The 18,263-nt window shown below is 40.0% G+C and overlaps 1 protein-coding gene across 1 annotated transcript in view; it reads right to left on the bottom strand.

Annotated features, from left to right (window-relative positions):
• LOC124606283 (glutamate receptor ionotropic, NMDA 2B-like) overlaps window positions 1-18,263 on the bottom strand; it is a 727,746-nt gene that overhangs the window by 703,236 nt on the left and 6,247 nt on the right. Inside the window, exon 2 of the mRNA XM_047138265.1 lies at window positions 13,575-13,713. Coding sequence (XP_046994221.1) covers window positions 13,575-13,713 — 139 coding nt within the window. The remainder of the gene's footprint in view (window positions 1-13,574; window positions 13,714-18,263) is intronic.

Here is an 18,263-nt window from a genome sequence, read left to right as displayed (position 1 = left end):
CACCGTTGATGCCTATATACATAACAGAACGAGGAAACTACGTCAGTGAATGTTACAGTGGAGATTGCTGCACATGTCACTGTAAACTCCCGGCGAAGTTCCTCCAGAGTGCTTGGCTTACGTCGATGGACGTTATCTTTCACAGTTCCCCACAAGTAAAAGTCCATAGGTGTTGTACCTGGCTACCATGGAGGGAACTCAATGGGCCCTCTTCGTCCAATCCATTGCCCCAAAAAATTGTCATCTAGGAAAGCTCGTGGAGATAGGGTGCTAATTTAGTGGCGCCCCGTCCTGTTTCAAGAAGACCTCTTCATCATCTCCATAAAGCGCACGTATACCCGGCAAAATTGGCGTGCGTAACATTTCCAGGTACACTTCTCCAGTGACAGTAGCATAAAAGAAAAAGGGTCCTACTAAGCCCGTAGACGATCACACCACATATGAACCCCTGGTAGATTGACCGCTTTATCCACATAAACATCCGGATTTTCCGGCGCCCAGTACACAATGTTATGCCGACTCACGGTTCCATTAAGTTTAAAGTATACCTCGTCACGCCACACTCACTTTTATCGCAAACTGTTCGTCATTAGCTACCATTTGCTGATACCATTCGCAAAATTGCATTCGGCGATCATGACCGTTATTATTAATCGGGTGCACTAATCGTAGAATGTAAACTTACCACTTTGCAGCTTTCAGAATTCTTCGTAGACTTGTACTGCCAACCCCAACTTCACGTGCACATTGCGTAGCAGACTTCCGTGGAGAATTAACAAACGTTTCCAACACGAGGACCGACGGAGCAGGACTTGTAGCTACGCGCTGTATTCCTGATCTTCCTTTGTGAATATTACAAATCGTTCCATGCAATTCAAACTGGTCAATGATGCGTTTAATTGTTAGGCGGTTGGCGGTTCTTTTTCAAACTCCCGCCTCCACTGGCGTTGCACTTCAACGGCATTATCAAACTTGAAAAACCACTTCACAATACAATTCCTTTGCTCGATTGTCAAGCGTGCTCTCAATATCGAGATGAAAGTCCTAACATCTGTTGAGCCAAAGACCATACCACAACACACTCGTAACTCAAATCGAACGACAATATCGATATCTCGATAGAGGTTGACAAAGGGTGTATACATTTTTCTGGCGGACTTTGTTTATATCTGATGGGCCAACCATTTCCACTGTCCTCCGACAGACTCAATGCTATCGCCATCTGGGGATGTCAGGCTTGAAGGAGGGCAGATACTCCACAGTAATGTTTACTTGGTTCACAGCTGTCAACTAGATGAACATTATTGCGGAGCTACTTCTCTTCTTCAAGCCTGATGTCTCCCAGATGGCGACAGCATTCAGATTGTCGGAGGGCAGTGGTCATAATGGTTGGCCCATCAGAGTATTTTCTCCTTTGCGCTTTGACGTGAGTCTTCCTAATCACAACGTCCAATTTCCATTTAGATGTTTATCCATTCATAGAAATGTTTAACACTCCTTTTATTTGTCATAAAGATTTTCCACAGTCGTTAGTGGGGAAACAATCAACAATGCCATATATTTAAGCCTCCTAGGCGAAACTGTACAGCCGAGTTGCCTCACGCAACAGAAGTGACCTCACTCGGATTGTGTTATCGTTTTTGCAAGTAGAATCATAAATATGCTATGCTGTCATTTTTGGCCAGTCAACGGAAAGTTTAAACTTTGTGACGTCATTGGATTTCCCCCATCCATCGATTAGTGCTGTCCTACTTCCGCCTCTCAGCTGTACTTCGAAATACTATCAATCTGCATTTTCGGTGGATGTCGCAACAAGCAAGTGAAAAAATTATTAATTAATAATAACAAGAAGTTCAATTTGATGCAGTTTGTTTTGTGGAGTTATGCGCAGAATAGGTTATACTTATAGAACTTGGGTTTTTGATTTTTTTATGTCTGTTAGAAAATTATTAAAGTAAGGCAGTTTATGCGTGCTGGATGCAAGTTGGTTAACTTGTTGCTGCATGCACAACCGACACAGAAAAATTGGTGCACTTCATGTTGTGTGATATCATCCCGTGCAATCATGACAAAGAAATAACAGAAAGTATGTCTCGTTCACAAATTGGCACGAGTTTTTCTTGTTATCACGCGAAACTAGTTTCGTCTGGTCACGGCAGTGCGCTCTTTGCCTGCTCTGGGTGAAGGCTCGTCACACTAAAGCACATGAAATATTAGTTCACTTTATTACGTAAATGAATAAAAGATTTTCTTAACCTTGACACCCTTCTTTGCCACAGGATTTCAGGATAAATTACAACTATCATGGACCAGCAAAGCTTTACTTGATGCACTGATTGACATACTGTTCGTATGAGGTACAATGTCCAATACTGAGAAAAGTGTACGTCCATCTGAAACTTTGTCACTGTCGTACTCGATGATACTGACTGCTGAAGCTGAGGTCTCGACATGGGCCGAGCTCCTGCTAGCTCGACACCTGAAGCCGTCGGCCACGGACCGGGCTGTCGAACGTTAACGTTGAGCGTGCCAAGTTCAACGTGCTGCTGAACGCTCAGGAACGATGCGACTTGTGCATACGGTACGTGGGCCCCAACGTGGTATACGCGATCGCAACGCACTCCTGCGGCAGTTGAGGGATGTTTCGTAAATCACATTGTTTACTCAAAGGGCGCGCGTAAAATTCCCACATTAGCTCTATTAAAACGCACATTTCCTCCATAGTCCACGAAAAGGAAACTACCATGTCCAATCAATAAGGTCACCGGTTTATAAAAGTTCCATCACAAACAGTGCGGTACAAATTTGGAATACTTCTTCGCATAAGATAAACATTATTTCATCATTACCACATTCTAGTAAAACCCCAAGGTCAGTCTTACTTGATCAGCGTTCCTACTCAGTAGCAGAATCTTTGCAATATGTGAATTACGAAGCGTAAAAGAAAAAGGAGCAAAATATCTTTATACAAGTAGCGCAAGCTGCCTGTCACCCCTAAAAAAAAGGTGAACGTATATTTACATAACATCAAATATTATAGTATACACTTATATTAAACTAATAACAAAGTATCAGAACCCAATAAAAACACGAATGTTAGGAAAAAAAATTTGGAAGTGGCAAAACGCGAACCACCGCCCAATCGAACTCTTCTACAGCGGGCAGTGACGCCAGTCATTACGCTACAGCAATTACGAACTCCATACGTCTAATCATAATATCTTAGCTCCTGCAGAAAACCTTAATCGTAGATATGTTACTAATTGAAGTTTAATTATAACAAATTTTATCAAGAACAATGTGTTTTGGGTAGATCTTCAGTGTGTCGCTGGCTTCAAATAGTCTACTCCCATAATACGCAAGTTACAATAATTCTTTTGCCACGAGAATGATGTTTCTCGTTATTTTATTGGAACGAATCACACAGTTAACAACGATTTTCCAGTGATTCTCAATTTGCTGGTGCTCAGAAACGGCATATAAGCTTGAAATGAATGCCAATATGGCGCCTCACAACTCTGTACTGAAGGGAGACGGCGTGCGTGTGACATAGGTAGCGTTGGTCAACGCTCAGACGCACGCTCAGAATATCTGACACGCCAGATATTGCTCTGCTCGTTCGGAAAGACTCCCGAACGTGCTATTCCACGCTATGACGTCAGAAACTCGGCACACTCAACGCTCAACGTTCGGATGCACGGTCCGTGTGCCTACGGCTTAGCGTGAGGGCGCTGCTACGCTGAATGGCACTCAGGAGCGCCTCCGTTATGTTGTTGCGGGTAGCAGGAAGCCCTCGCTAATGTCTGTGGTATCAATTCGACTCGCCAAATTTGGTGTGGCAACGGTAGCTCTGTACCACAGTTTTGTTATTTCTGTTGCAGGTCTACGAAAGGTAAATTTATGCGCCAAACGTGACGAACGTTCATGACATCAGATATGTGGGTAAGACTTGTTTATAAGCAAATTACATTGTGGGTAAACAAGTAAACAGGACTAACGAAGAAGAAAAGCTTGTTTGTACTCAGGCAGTCCTTTTGTGTTGGTCCTCGAAGCTTCTGTGGCGTAGCGCTAATTCCCTCTTACAGCTGAGGCCACAACCCACACTCAGCGACGAGCTGGAGGCGAGGAAAATTACACAGACTTACTCAGAAACGTTAATTAGAAAACCATTCTAAACAGATTTAGTCAGGGTAGGGTTAAAGCTGTCACCACTCTTCCAGTGCTATTAAACATCCTGCAGCGATCCGGTGATACCGTAAAGCATCATCCGAAATTGTGATAAAGGCATTCTGCGAAAACTATTTCGAGCAGTTAGTGCACGATTCCACGCGCATAGTAAACACTTGTGAAAACGCTCTTGGCCTTTTAGCTACAAATAATCCTGAGCTAATAACGAACATCAAAACATACAGGGATTATTGAACACAGGGTTGTCGTTGCGAGACTGAGTATTGTAACCCCCATATCCTACAAAAATAAACGAAAAATATATCGAGTCAAAAAAGCAGGTAAAAATTCACTTCGCGCTTTCCTGAGACACAATCTCCCCTCCTTCTAAATTGTCAATATAAGCGTAGACCAGACGTGGTTTGAATTCAAAGAAATAGTATCGACAGCAACTGAGAGATTTGTGGGTACTAACAAACGACGGAGCTGAAGGTACACGAAACGGGTCAGAACACTGTTGCAGAAACAAAGAAAAAATCATGCCAAATTTAAACGAACGCAAAACCTCCAAGATCGGTGATCTTTTACAGAAGCTCGATATGTAGCGCGGACTTCAATGCGAAATGCTTATAATAGTTTCCACAACGGAATTTTGTCTCGAAAGCTGGCGGAAAATCTAAACAGATTTTGGTCTTATGTACACTATGCTAGCGGCAAGACACAGTCAGTGGCTTCTATGCGCGATAGCAATGGAAATACTATCGAAGACAGTGCTGCCAAAGCAGAGCTAATAAACACAGACTTTCGAAATTCCAAAGAACGTTAACTAAATATTCCATAAATGGAATCAAGAACAACTGCCACCATGAGTAACTGAGAAGAAGATGTCCTCAGAGTAGTAAATCAACTTAAATCGCTTAATAAAGGGAAGCCTTTCGGCCCAGACAGTATACCAATTAGCTCCCTTTCAGAGAATGCTGATGCAATAGCTCCATACTTAACTATAATATACAACACACTGCTTGACGAAATATCCGTTCCCAAAAACTGGAAACTTGCAAGGGCAAAACCAGTATTCAAGGAACGTTGTAGGAGTAGTCCACCAAACTACAGGCACAATTCTTTAATGTCGATATGCAGCGGGGTTTTGGAACAAATATTCTGTTCGAACATTATGCTTCATCTCGCAGAAAACTGTCTATTGACACACAGTCAACACGAATTTAGAAAATACCGTTCTTATGCAACACAATTAGCGCTTTTTTCATACGAATGTTGAATGTTATTGACAACGAATTCAAACCGATTACGTATTTCTAGATTTACAGAACGCTTTTGACACTTTACCACACAAGCGGCTTGTAGTGAAATTGTGTGCTTATGGTATATTGTCTCAGTTATGTGATTGGATTAATAATTTTCTGTCAGAGATTTCACAGTTCGCAGTAACTGACGAAAAGTCATCGCATGAAACAGAAGTAATTTCTGGCGTTCCCCAAGGTAGTGCTGTAGGTATTCTGCTGTTCCTTGTTTATTTAAACGGTTTAGGAGACAATATGAGCAGCAGTCTTAGGTTGTTCGCAGATGATACTGTCTTTTATCGTGTAGTAAAGACATCAGGAGATCAAAATATAAAAACAATTGCAAAACGATTTAGAAAATATATCTGATTGGCAATTGACTTTAAATAACGAAAAGTGTGAGGTCACTCACATGAGTGCTATTAGGAATCCGTTAAACTTCGGTTTCACGATAAATCAGTCAAATCTAGAGACCGTAAATTCAACCACATACCCAGGAATTACAATTACGAACATCTTAAATTGGAAAGAACACATAGAAAATGTTCTGAGGATGGCAAACCAAAGACTGCTTTTTATTGGCAGGGCACTTAGAAAATGTAGCAGATCTAGTAAAGAGACTGTCTACAATAAGTTTGTCCGTCCTCTTTTAGAGTAATGCTGCGCCGTGTGGGATCCTTAAGAGATAGCATAAACGGAGTACATCGGAATAGTTTGTATTATCGCGAAATAGTGGACAGAGTGTCATTGACATGATACAAGATCCAGAATACAGGATGTGGGGTGCACATCATTAAAACAAAAGCGTTTTTCGTTGCGGCGGGATCTTCTCACGAAATTTCAATCACCCACTGTCTCTCCAGAATGCGATCTACATAGGGAGAAACGATCATCAGAACAAAATAAGGGAAATCAGAGCTCACGGTGAAAGATACAGGTGTTCGTTTTCTCTTCGTGCTATTCGAGATTGGAGTAATCGAGAATTATTGTGAAGGTGGTTGGATGAATCCTCTGCCAGGCACTTAAGTGTGATTTGCAGAGTATCCATGTAGATGCAGATGTAGAACTGTGTTCAGGTTCCTATCAATGACCTGCAAGACGTGTACCGCTAGCAGTTTTGGAGATCTTCCAGCTGCTTCGTAGTAACTTATGTTTGTTTTTAATACGTTATGTTATGAAACTCTTTAGCTGTATTGACGGAATCTAAACAGGGGTCTCCGTCGGTTTCTCTGTTGTTTTTCCTTATCGTGTCCTCAAGCTACGATTGCCTCACGAGATTCTTATATTCATCGTGGAATTATGGGCGAACTTGAGGGGACCGGAGCAGATGTGATGTGTTACAGGTGATAAATCCTTTTGTATTCCGATCCGCTGAGTCCCCTATCTCTCTAGAACGCTTATACCCAGCAGGTAAAGTAATCCAGAATATTGAGGAGCCGGCCGCTGTGGCCGAGCGGTTCTAGGCTCTTCAGTCCTGCACCGCTCGACAGCTACGGTCGCAGGTTCGAATCCTGCCTCGGGCATGGATGTATGTGATGTCCTTAGGTTAGTTAGGTTTAAGTAGTTCTACGTCTAGGAGACTGATGACCTCAGATGTTAAGTCCCATAGTGCTTAGAGCCATTTGAACCATTTTTAATATTGAGGGCGCCATTCTCAGGCTACGAAAGCTGGGAAAGGAGGCTTCTTTCTGCAGTGTACCAGGGCACATGGGTATTGCGGGGAACGAAAGGGAGGATGTAACAGCCAAGGAGGCACGTCGAGATCTTCAGTTAGTTCAGTGTGCCGCTCCCGCCGAATGCTATCGCCTCGCTGTTGAGGTGCAGAGTCATGCGTCGATGGGAGAGTGTGTGGCTGGAAGTGACGGACAATAAGCTTCGTTTAGTAACGGTCGCAACGTAACCGTGATGTACCTCCTTCTACCCATGCAGGCGCGATGAGGTCCTCCTTACTCGCCTTCGCGTAGGACACAGCCGCATGACACACGGGTTCCTGCTCAGGCTGGTGGACCCTACGATGTGTGGTACTTCTGGCGTAGGCTACAGATCACTGTACGTCATATCAGTCTAATGACTGCGTTTTACTTGCAATGCTAGAGGGTAGCGGCAGATTGGTCGTCTGATTTGCCCTCTATTCTGACGTTCAGACCAAAGTGGTGAGAGACGTAAGGTTTTGTGATAAGTCCAACCTGTTTCCTAAAATGATAGGGGAATGTTCCTACTGCTCACCCAAACTTTTTCCGCTAAAGTGGACAGCCAAGGACATTTCCCTGTGCCGTTATTTTAGTTCATCTGTCGTCTTACTTGAGTTAAATGCTAGGTACAACACCTTTCACCCTTTTTTCGTTGTTGTACGGCGTGTAACATAGAGCAGCTGCGTGGGTTAACACGACTGAGGTTGTAAATATTTGAGTCAGTACTTTTGTAGGTTTACTCCCTTATGATGTTTTTCGCCACTTCATTCATATTCGTTTCTTTTAATATTTATAAGGTCGCTGATATCCCTCTCGTTCTGCGCCCTTAACACACACACACACACACACACACACACACACACACACAAAGGATAAAAAGCGCGCCCGCAGTAGCCCCATCATACGGTCTTTCAAGGCAAAACACGGCAATAGTTCGAAGCCAGTAAGTCAAAAGGCACACAAAAGTACCACACTCAAAGTTTCCACATAATTATATTTGCTTCATTAGGATCAATTTGAGCTCACCAAGGGCCTCTCATTTATACAATACAACTTTGGGCTAGCTCTACTGTTTCGTGCGAAACGTCTTCGGATCAACCACTTATGACATACTCAAACGCAACACTCGGCTATAAATTCATAAGTGACTGATCAGAATTTCACGTTTGTACACAGCAACGCCATTGCGAATTCTTTTATGCTTGACACATCAGCAGTTAAAGAGAGGATTAAAACGAAAACAGATGGGAATGTAGTCAACGATCAGTTTGGCGTCAGCTCAGGGAAAAGATCGCGGGAAGCAATATTGACACTGCGTCAAATTTTGGAAAAGAGATGAGAAATAAACAGGGAAAAATATACAGCATTTATTGACCTAGAAAGGTATTTGAAATGGTCGGATTACTTAAAGTAATGTTGTTATAAAACATTCTCACAGTACATCTTCACCAGAAGGACAGGCGAGTAGTTCTGATTACATATAAAAGTTGAAATACGCGAGCTCGAAGAAGCTTCACGAAATTGTTTCAGTATTCCACTAATCAGATAATCAATTTCAGGAGAAGAATTTCAGTTTCCGTTTCTTGCTCCCACTAACAGCACATCCCTGCGAAGTTCTGCTTCCTGTTTTCAAGGCAAAGACTTGTCGTTAATGGAAAGTCACTAGCCCTTAAGGGTAGCTGCATAGTAGGTCTGAACCACAACTCAGTTGCAAGGATTACTGCCCCATGATCCCAGGTTGTAAAACTCCCCAGACGCTAGAAACCAACTGTATCACCCACAACGAACAAGACTGCGTGCCTATGCGCGGTGCAGGAATGATACGTTGTAGTACTTTGTCAGTGGCTCAATTCATTACTAAAATGACAAAAATTAAAGATCTGCAGTTGTTGAGAACCTATCGTTCTCTCCTGATAACCTCTTTGACGGTCTTCAAGTCCACCTATACGATTTCAGTTAATGCATAATTGCCACTGGACAATTATCGCCAGTATGTGGAATTGTAGCTTACGGCACCAAAACAGCTTGGGGCATCGTGCCATTTTCTATAGTGACACTTTAATTCGGGTTTTCGACATACTAGTAGATGTACAGATTTTCCAGTTTACAACTAAGTAATATTCAATTAGACGAAGATTACAGAGAGGCAGTTCTCACGTTGTGCTTCATAGTGGGAGAAAGGCTGAAGGAAAATCAAGACACGATCGTAGCATTCGTCGACCTACAAAAAGTGTTCGACAATGTAAAATGGTGCAGTAAGTTTAAAATTTTGAATGAAATAGGAGTAAGCTATAGGGAAAGACAGGCAGTATACAGTATGTACAAGAACCAAGAGAGAACAGTAAAGAGAAAGACCAAGAAGGAAGTGCTCGCCTTATACGGTTGTAAGGGAGGGACACAGTTTTTCGCCCCCTACTGTTCAGCCTCTAAATCGAAGAAGCAAAGACTGAAATAAAATAAAGGTCCAAGAGTGAGACTACAATTCAAGGTGAAAGATATCAATGATAAGGTTCGCTGACGAGATTGCTATTCTCAGTGAATGTGAAGGAGAATTACTGGATCTGTTGGATAGAATGAACAGTCTAATGAGTACAGAATGTGGACGGGGAGTAAACCAGAGAAGGACAAGCTAATGTAATGTAACAGAAATGACAACAACGAGAAACTTAACATCCAAATTGGTGATCACGAAGTAGACGAAGTTAAGGAATTCTCTTATCTTGGAAGCAAGATTATCCATGACAGACGAAGAAAAGAGGACATAAATGAAGTTTTTTTTTAAAAAAAACTGCTTGCTGAACAACAACAAAACTAGATACACGTAGTAAGTGCCGCATGTCCCGGCTGCAGGAGCAGTCCGTTGCTGCAAGCTTCCGATGTGTTTCTCATAGTCGTTCCGCCTGCTGATCCCAGAGAAAGTCATAATATAGTCATGCGGCTGGTCCGCTAGTTGTACAGGCCTCGTTGCGCGGTCTCATGCATACTTTACATGTCCGGAAGTGAGGTCTGCTCCACACTCGGTGTGCTTCAATGGAATAGGGCCCCTGGGAGTGCTTCAGTTCAATTGCGGAAAGGCTAACAAATTCATTGCGCGATTTTAGCATGTACTTTGCTATTGCTGAACTTGTTTAGGAGTGGCAGTTGGAAATTAGTGACTGAGCTCGTTTCTAAAGAGGCTGCACCGTTTGGAACGGAAAAAGGAAAGAAGGTTTAACGCTTTTCGACGAGGAAGTCATTAGGGACAAAAGTGGGTTTGTTATTTTCTCAATTGAACCACCACGCCATTAACCCGAAGCGATTCAGAAAAAGTCTTCAGAAAAAATTAATTGAACGGCAATATGTGCATCTGAACCCTACTCCGTCTGTAGCAATAAATTAACAACATTTGTTTATTACAGTTTAGATCCCCCTCTCTTGAACTCTGATTTCCCTACAATGGAGGCAAATTAAAATTGTTTCTCTTTCCTAGCCAATTTGATAAAATTTTCTTCTGGATAAGTATTACAACCCTTTTTAACAAACCCGCTAAACTCTAATCTCCTTTTGCATTACCTGGCAATAAAATGAAATGACAGAGGCTTCGAACTTTGAACATATCGAAACATAAGAAAACAATTCTTGTAGTTGTGGTACAAAGAAATGCTGAAGACTTCTAAATGCAGTGTAGTGCTACAATTTCCACTGAAATTGTCAGTTATAAATTTACTCACGAAATATAATAAAACTAAAAAAAAATTATCGATTCATATTTATCCTAACCTGTCCAAAGCATTTGATTATACGAACCGTGACACCATTCAGGAAAATCTTGTTTGATGGAATTACCTGTATTAGAAACAACCAAAGGAATGAAACAAGTTCTGCGGAGAACCTCTTCGTTCCGTAAGTATAAGTCCATATAATTTACAACATCCCATAGCACCACAACTAAAGCTTTTCGATCCTCTTCTTTTCCGGTTTTCCCTCCAATCCATAATCCATTGCCTTGATACGCTGTGCTCCAAACGTACGTTCTCAGAAATTTGTTTTTATGTTCGATTACGTAAGGGACTATCATAGAGTGAAAATGGAAAGCAGACCGAGACTGAGTCGTTGTGGCTTTAGTGCGCAGCTTTACTGAATCTCCTGTTTATTAGGGTTCAGTTTTTCGGTCGGTAAAAATGGAACCCTTATAGTATCACGTTGTTGTCCGTCTGGATGTCTGTCGGTCTGTGCTGCGCGGAGTGGCCGCGCGGTTTGAGGCGCCATGTCACGGATTGCGTGGCATTCCCCGCGGGAGGTTCGGGTCCTCCCTCGGGCATGGGCGTGTGTGTGTTGTTCTTAGCATAAGTTAGTTTACGTTAGTTTAAATAATGTGTACGTCTAGGGACAGATGACCTCAGCTGTTTGGTCCCTTAGGATTTCACACATATTTGAACATTTGTCTGTCTGTCTGTCCGTTCGACTTTAGAAACCATTCTTTTCAGGAACAGCTAGACGTAGCTAGATGAAATTTATGTCACATACTGATGTGTATGGTCCCTTGGCGGCATAATAAACGTCAGCTTTTAAGTCAGTGCAATCAAAAGATGCAGCCATATTTTGATACTCATGAACTCACTCATCAAAACCTGTAGGGTACTTCCCGTCGAACTAGTGTCATAAAATTTCGCTAGAAGTAAGGTTTCACAGAAGTAAAGGAAAAAATCAGAAAATTGTTAGTTTGTAATTATATCACACGAAAAAATATATTTATCACTTGTTTTTCGACGTCTAACTTGGAAATGAAACAGTCAGTAATTCTGCATTCAGGCGAACTGGGTCGCAACGGTAAAAGTCAAAGTTCGGGAAAGGAATGGCTTTATCGCTCATTTGACGCGTTTCGGAATTTATTCAGATAACCAGAAGCGATTACTGCACGTAGATATGGCATATCAAGGTGTATATGAAACAAACATTCACAGACTAATCTAGGTGCAGTAAACGTTCTTGGATATCTGATAATGGATAAATTCTGCAACGCCTTATATGAGTTATAAAGAAATTCCTTACCTGATGTTTCACCTTTACCACTACCAGCCAGTCAGCCTGAATGGAGAACTGCTGATTATTACGATAATGCTCGCCTGCTTCTTGCATGACTTTATGCCAGTTTATATTATTGTAATAAAACATTATCAAAAATCTTGGAATCCCTGGGACCAATAACTTGCCAGTATCAATGCTCATAACAGGCATAAATCGTCGAGATCCTCGACTCAGGGGCTGGATGAACTGCCTGTATACATCATTCAGTTTGTACAGAGCCCTTAGTGCGCGTGTCCTGGTCGCACAAGAGCAGTTTTTCGAGTAGCATGTATTTCTCCTCTATGCAGAATAAGAGATTTATTGTTAGTGAGGGAAGCGTGGCAGCTGATTGCTAAGCTTTTCTGTTTCCATTCTCATTCTTAGGTTTTGGATACTTCTTTTCATTGATGCGTACAATACAGTTTAAAAATGATTCATCAAAATTCAGAAGATTTATTATTTACGTGAACTGAGGGAAAACATGAGATGAATCGTAAATTAAGCGTTTTGGATACTTCTTTGCATTGATGCGTACAATACAGTTTTAAAAATGATTCATCAAAATTCAGAGGATTTATTATTTACGTGAACTGAGGGAAAACATGGGATGAATCGTAAATTAAGCGTAGTGACTGAAGGTTCACTTCACTGCAAGTTGTAACTTCATGTGGTTGACGCTAGTGGTCTCACTGGTGAAGCTAGGTCGCTCGCCCAGTTACAGGATTCACGTGTCTGAAAGCAATGAACATTTGGCTTTTTCCACTAGTGCGAGAACATGCTGAATATTTCATTTTTGTTCAGAGGCAGCACCGCTGCATTGACAGCTGAATTTAAGACTTCTTAACAACGAGTTATCTTATGGGTGGACTGGCGGTAAGGGACGCACGGATCTCGCAATTCACCTCCGGTCTCCATAGTCGCTCTGGTCTCAGGGGATGTGATTTTTGTTTTGGTTGGTCTGTGAAAGATTCCGTATATGTGCTTCCCCTTCCAATAACTTTGGATGAACTGCGACACCATGAAACAACAGCAATGGTTACAGTAGCTCCAAACATACTCCCAAAAGTATAAAACGGGTATGTCTGTCTTCTGCATATTTAACGAGCATTTGTGAGAGGTACATGACAATTGCGATCCCAAAAGTAACTGTAAAAAGTAATGCTCGATTACATGTGGAAGCATGTAGAATATATAAATTTATAAAATCGGTTGGTTCTTTCAAAAATAAAGCTTTTGTACCTCTATGAGTAAGTTACAATTTACCGAAGTCTTTATCTTCATTCGTGTAGAATACATAGCTTTGCCTTAACACCAGCTTCTTAGACAACCATTTCCGATAAGAAGTGTTGTTGCGTTTGATGGCACTCACCTCTTCCCAGACGAGCTGCTTGCTGACTCCGGGCCGCAGATTCATGATCTTCAGCTCGGCCGCCTTTAGAACGCCCTCCGGCGTGAATTCTATGTTGGGCTTGCCCTGTTCCCCTTCGACGCTTACGTTGCGGAGGTACCTGTAGACAAACGAAAGAGAGCGCATTACTGACGGATGCTTGGCATTAGCGAAGTCTGACCCGCCAGCAAGAAGATGTACTACTGGGTTCTAGGGCTTCAAGAGTCATACGTCTCTTACTTTAGTTCCTATTATTTTTTTGTGGCTCTGTGGCTGACTGAGCAAGTGTCAAACTACAAATGAAATGTTCAGCGTTCAAACTTCACCGGATGTAGGATAATTTCTGTGCGTTATCGAAGTTTTCATCTCAAGCAGTGAATTGTTAATGTCAAAAATGCCAATTCGCACCATCATTAACAGTTCGCATTAAGTGCGCCATATCTACCGCTACCAAGTTCTTTCGTAACGTGACAGGCAGTTGATGGGTGCTGTGGACTTGAGCGGTTTTTGATTTGAGGAAACGTGCGTTTTCCTGCAGGCAGTGAGTCATTGGAGTCGAGTGGAAGGCAGTTATAATGTAGAACAGTCGTGTTATTATATATATATATATATATATATATATATATATATATATATATATATATATATATATATATATATATATATATATAGAATTGCTTAATACAAAGCAAGCAAGACTGACATTTCTTAAATTATTACACATATATATATCTGTTTATTATTGTTATTTTCCTTTCTGGTTTGACAAACTAAGGACCACATGCCAGCTTTTAAAATAATTTTTCTCTAAATCCTTTTTTACTCAGTGGATCCATCTTGTTGCTGACTTTTTATTCCTCAAATGTCTAAAGGTCTTTTTGGTTAATCTGCAGCATGTCATTGCACACAAATGTCCAAAAGCTGCTATTCTTATTTATCCATTATTTTTGAAATGTTTTCTGTCTTACGATAAATTTCATCGTTAATAAGTAATTTCCAATCTTCCATAGTTTAAAGCTGGCTTAATATTTTCATCATAAATCGCCTTTGAGGTATTTCTGATTTATCTTAATTAGATTTTAATGCACTTGAATATAGGCGTTCTGGTTCACTAATGTATCATAATGACTATTGTATTTTTAGACAGGTATTTTTTATTGTATAAATCTTTAGTTATATCGTACACCCTTCCCATTTTATGTAACCCCCAATAACAGCGTTTTGAAGACGATCATTTTGGATTATCTCCCAAAGATATTTAAATTTTTTAACTTTATTTAGTTGGCCAATATATATTTTCAGAAATGTCCACGCACTTTTAATGTTTGTTGAAAATTTTTTCTACAGCAATTCTTAAGCTAGTCCTACTATCTCATTTTTCCAAAAGTTTAATTTGTGTTGTACCAGATATTACTTTTGCAGAAAAGTACAGCAAGGTTATCTACAAATAAGAAGCAGTTTATTCCAAAATTTTTGTTACCACAACCAAACCTTTTGAGTGAAATACATTCATTTAGTTTTTCAGTTAAAATCATCACTGTTTTTCTAAAATATAATTTAAAAGAATTAGTACAGGCCACCATCTTCCCGTATATGTGCGTTTATGTCGAAGGGCCGAGATATTTCTTCCATAAATCCCACTTTCGATACTGTATCTATAATTGATTGACGAATTAGATTTGTTAATTTAGACTTTTCGTTCAATTCTTAGGTTATTTATGTATAACTTCTCTGTCAACAGAATGAAAGGTATTTTTGAAATGAATAAACGTTACCACAATATCTTTTGTATTCAGTCACTGGTGGCGATAGACTGACTTCAGATTAAACATTTGTTCAGAACATGATCTGTCCACCCTAAAACTACCTTGATATACACCTAAATGACTGTCCAGTGTTATTCTTACTTTATTAACTAGAATCTCAGAAAATAATTTATGCAGATGGTGGCAAAAAATATCTTTTCAGTTGTTAACGTCTTATTTATGGCCTTCCTTATGTGGAAGATATATCAAGGCTACCTTCCACTGTCCTAGGATCTTTTTCTGTTTTCCAGAATTCTTCAAAGATCAATTTTACCTTATTTTTTAGTTTTTATATCAACCATTTCAGAAGTTCCGCTAGATTTACTACTCCACTAGAATTACTGTTTTTCAGGGTTTAATTACTTCTCCAACTTCTTTGACAGTCGGAGGCAAAAACGTGTTCCAGATGTTCTTGGGTGTTTGAGAATAACAGCTTTTGGATTGATTCTGGACAATTAAGAAGCTGATCAAAACGTTTTCCAAATATTTCGCCATTTTCATTGTTGCTTACGCCACGTTTGCCATTTTTATTTATGAAACAGATGCTTGGGATTTGGTATCGTTTAAGTCTGCCTTTAAATGGCTAATAAAAATTGTAGGTATCACATTCTGAAAAGTTTTGCTCAATTTATGGTAGTTTCCTCTTGACAAAATCTCATTTAGTGCTTCTAAATATTGTTATTTCCTTTCTTTAATGTTTAAATTCATGATAGAGTTCAATTTTTTGTGTGGATATCCACTTTTTACATCCTTTCCCTTACCATCATCAATATTTCATTCCATAATATTTTATTTTAATTTTTTAGTGACTCAAACATTATCTGTACAGAACTATTAATTTATTTAGCTAAATATTGAGATAAGAATTCATTTAAGTAATCAATGTTTTGTTACTTTAATTTCTTCTTGATATTATCGAAATGATTCTTTTATTTTACGCTAGTAAGTGTGAATTACTTATTATTTGTTTTTACGACCTTCTTTGTAATGTATCAGATTGAAATTTAACCTTAATTTTGGAGGAATAGTGATCAGAATGAAGTTCACCCTTCCTTATTACTTTCATATTCATATAAGTTATTCCTTAGTATTTTTTTGTCTAGAAACAACAGCACGATCTGTTTGCAATAGTTTGGAGATATTTCGTATCCTGGATTTTCTTGGGAGCTCCCTGAAGAAGGTCAAAATTATTTTCAGGTGAAAGCTTTCACGCAGCCTCACCAGTTGCGTACTGTTTGTATCAGTTCTTTTGTGGGCTAGGTAACGACCTATTCCTAAGTTTCTTTTCTCTGCCTTTTTACGAAAGAAGTAACCCAAAAGCAACATGGTGTTCATTTTCGGTATTTTCGATTTCTCGGTTTCTGAATGATCCAAGAAACTTTTTTTCTTTCCAGATTGTTCTTCTTGTCGTCATTTCACCGTGCATGACAATTAACAAATGTGTAGGTTTAGTTTCTGCATTTATTCTATAGGCTAGATAGTTGTTCTGAGGAATCTACTTCTATATTTGCATAGGTACCCTGCATTTCACAATTAAGTACTGGGCAGAGACTCAGTTCCGTTACGTTGCTTCTTATATTAACATACAAATATGTATGGAATCGCTCTCATTATTCTGATTTCTGGTTTCCTTTAAGGATTCTGTAGTTACAAGTATCTTATTCTGCAGTTACAGTAAAGTTACCTCAGTGCTTTGTATGGTGTCTGTTCCCTTGTGAATCTGATGATACATTTTGGAAACGCGTCAATAAAAAGAGAGGTTACAAAAATACCTGTGGCTATTTCACTATTATCGTAGCGCTCATAGTAGCTATTCCCATACTCCCATCTAGTATCAACATAATCGCACACTTCATTCGCGATTTTACATCTCAAATGCAAGTAGATTGTTTAGAAGTTTCTCGTACAACTAGAATATTGCTTAAATGTGTGTGATGCCTATCAGAAAGGGCTAACAGGGGATATTAAACGCATACAAAGAAGGGCAGCACGTATAGTCGCAGATTTGTTTGACCCTTGGGAGAGCGTCATTGAGATGCTGAGAAAGAAACTGAACTGGCAGACGCTTGTCGATAGGCAAAAAAATCCCGTGAAAGACAACATACAAAATTTCGAGAACCAGCTATGTGAGGAATTTAGTAATGTGATACAACCTCTACGTGTCGCTTTCGTAGAGGTCGACAAGCCGTGATTAGATTAATTACAGCTCGCACAGAGGCGTTTAATGTATCATTCTTCCCGAGCTCCATACGCAAAAAGAGCAGGAGGAGGCTATAATAACTGGTGCAGTGTGAAGCACCCTCTGGCTGTGGGACACTTTCATTCAAGAGTTATAAATTATGTACATAACAATCACGAAAGAATTCAGCTTTTTATTCTATCGTTACTTGAGAATTAATCTGTAATTTCAGTAACGCACTGCTACTTAATCAAGGTGGAGATGTGGAAGTAGGAAAAATATATGGCACATCTACTGCGTTTCCTGCAGCAGTTGGAGAATCCTTCCTTCTTCGATAAAAGATTAGTAAATAAACCATTGTACGTATTCTCCATATCTCCGAATATCGTAGGTACATCATTACAGCGGAGTCTGGAGTTTGGAGTGGATGATCAGTTTCTCTGATAAGCATAAATGGAAACAATTATTTCAGATTTTTATATCAAAACTTGCATTACTAACGCTTAGAAGAGACTTCCTTTCTATCAACGTCTTGTTGAACGAAATGTGTGTAAATGGAATACCTTCCTTATGTTTCACGTGTCAGTCCAACTGATAGGAAGAATAAGCCGCGAGATTTTAAAAATGTGAAGCTCTTTTCAAAAGCTGTGCAATTATAAAAATTCTTTACTTTCAGTTAGTTCAGTT

The sequence above is a fragment of the Schistocerca americana genome, chromosome 3 (genome assembly GCF_021461395.2).
Source record: "Schistocerca americana isolate TAMUIC-IGC-003095 chromosome 3, iqSchAmer2.1, whole genome shotgun sequence".
NCBI classification, from domain to species: domain Eukaryota; kingdom Metazoa; phylum Arthropoda; class Insecta; order Orthoptera; family Acrididae; genus Schistocerca; species Schistocerca americana.
This window is presented reverse-complemented; position numbering and strand designations above follow the sequence as displayed.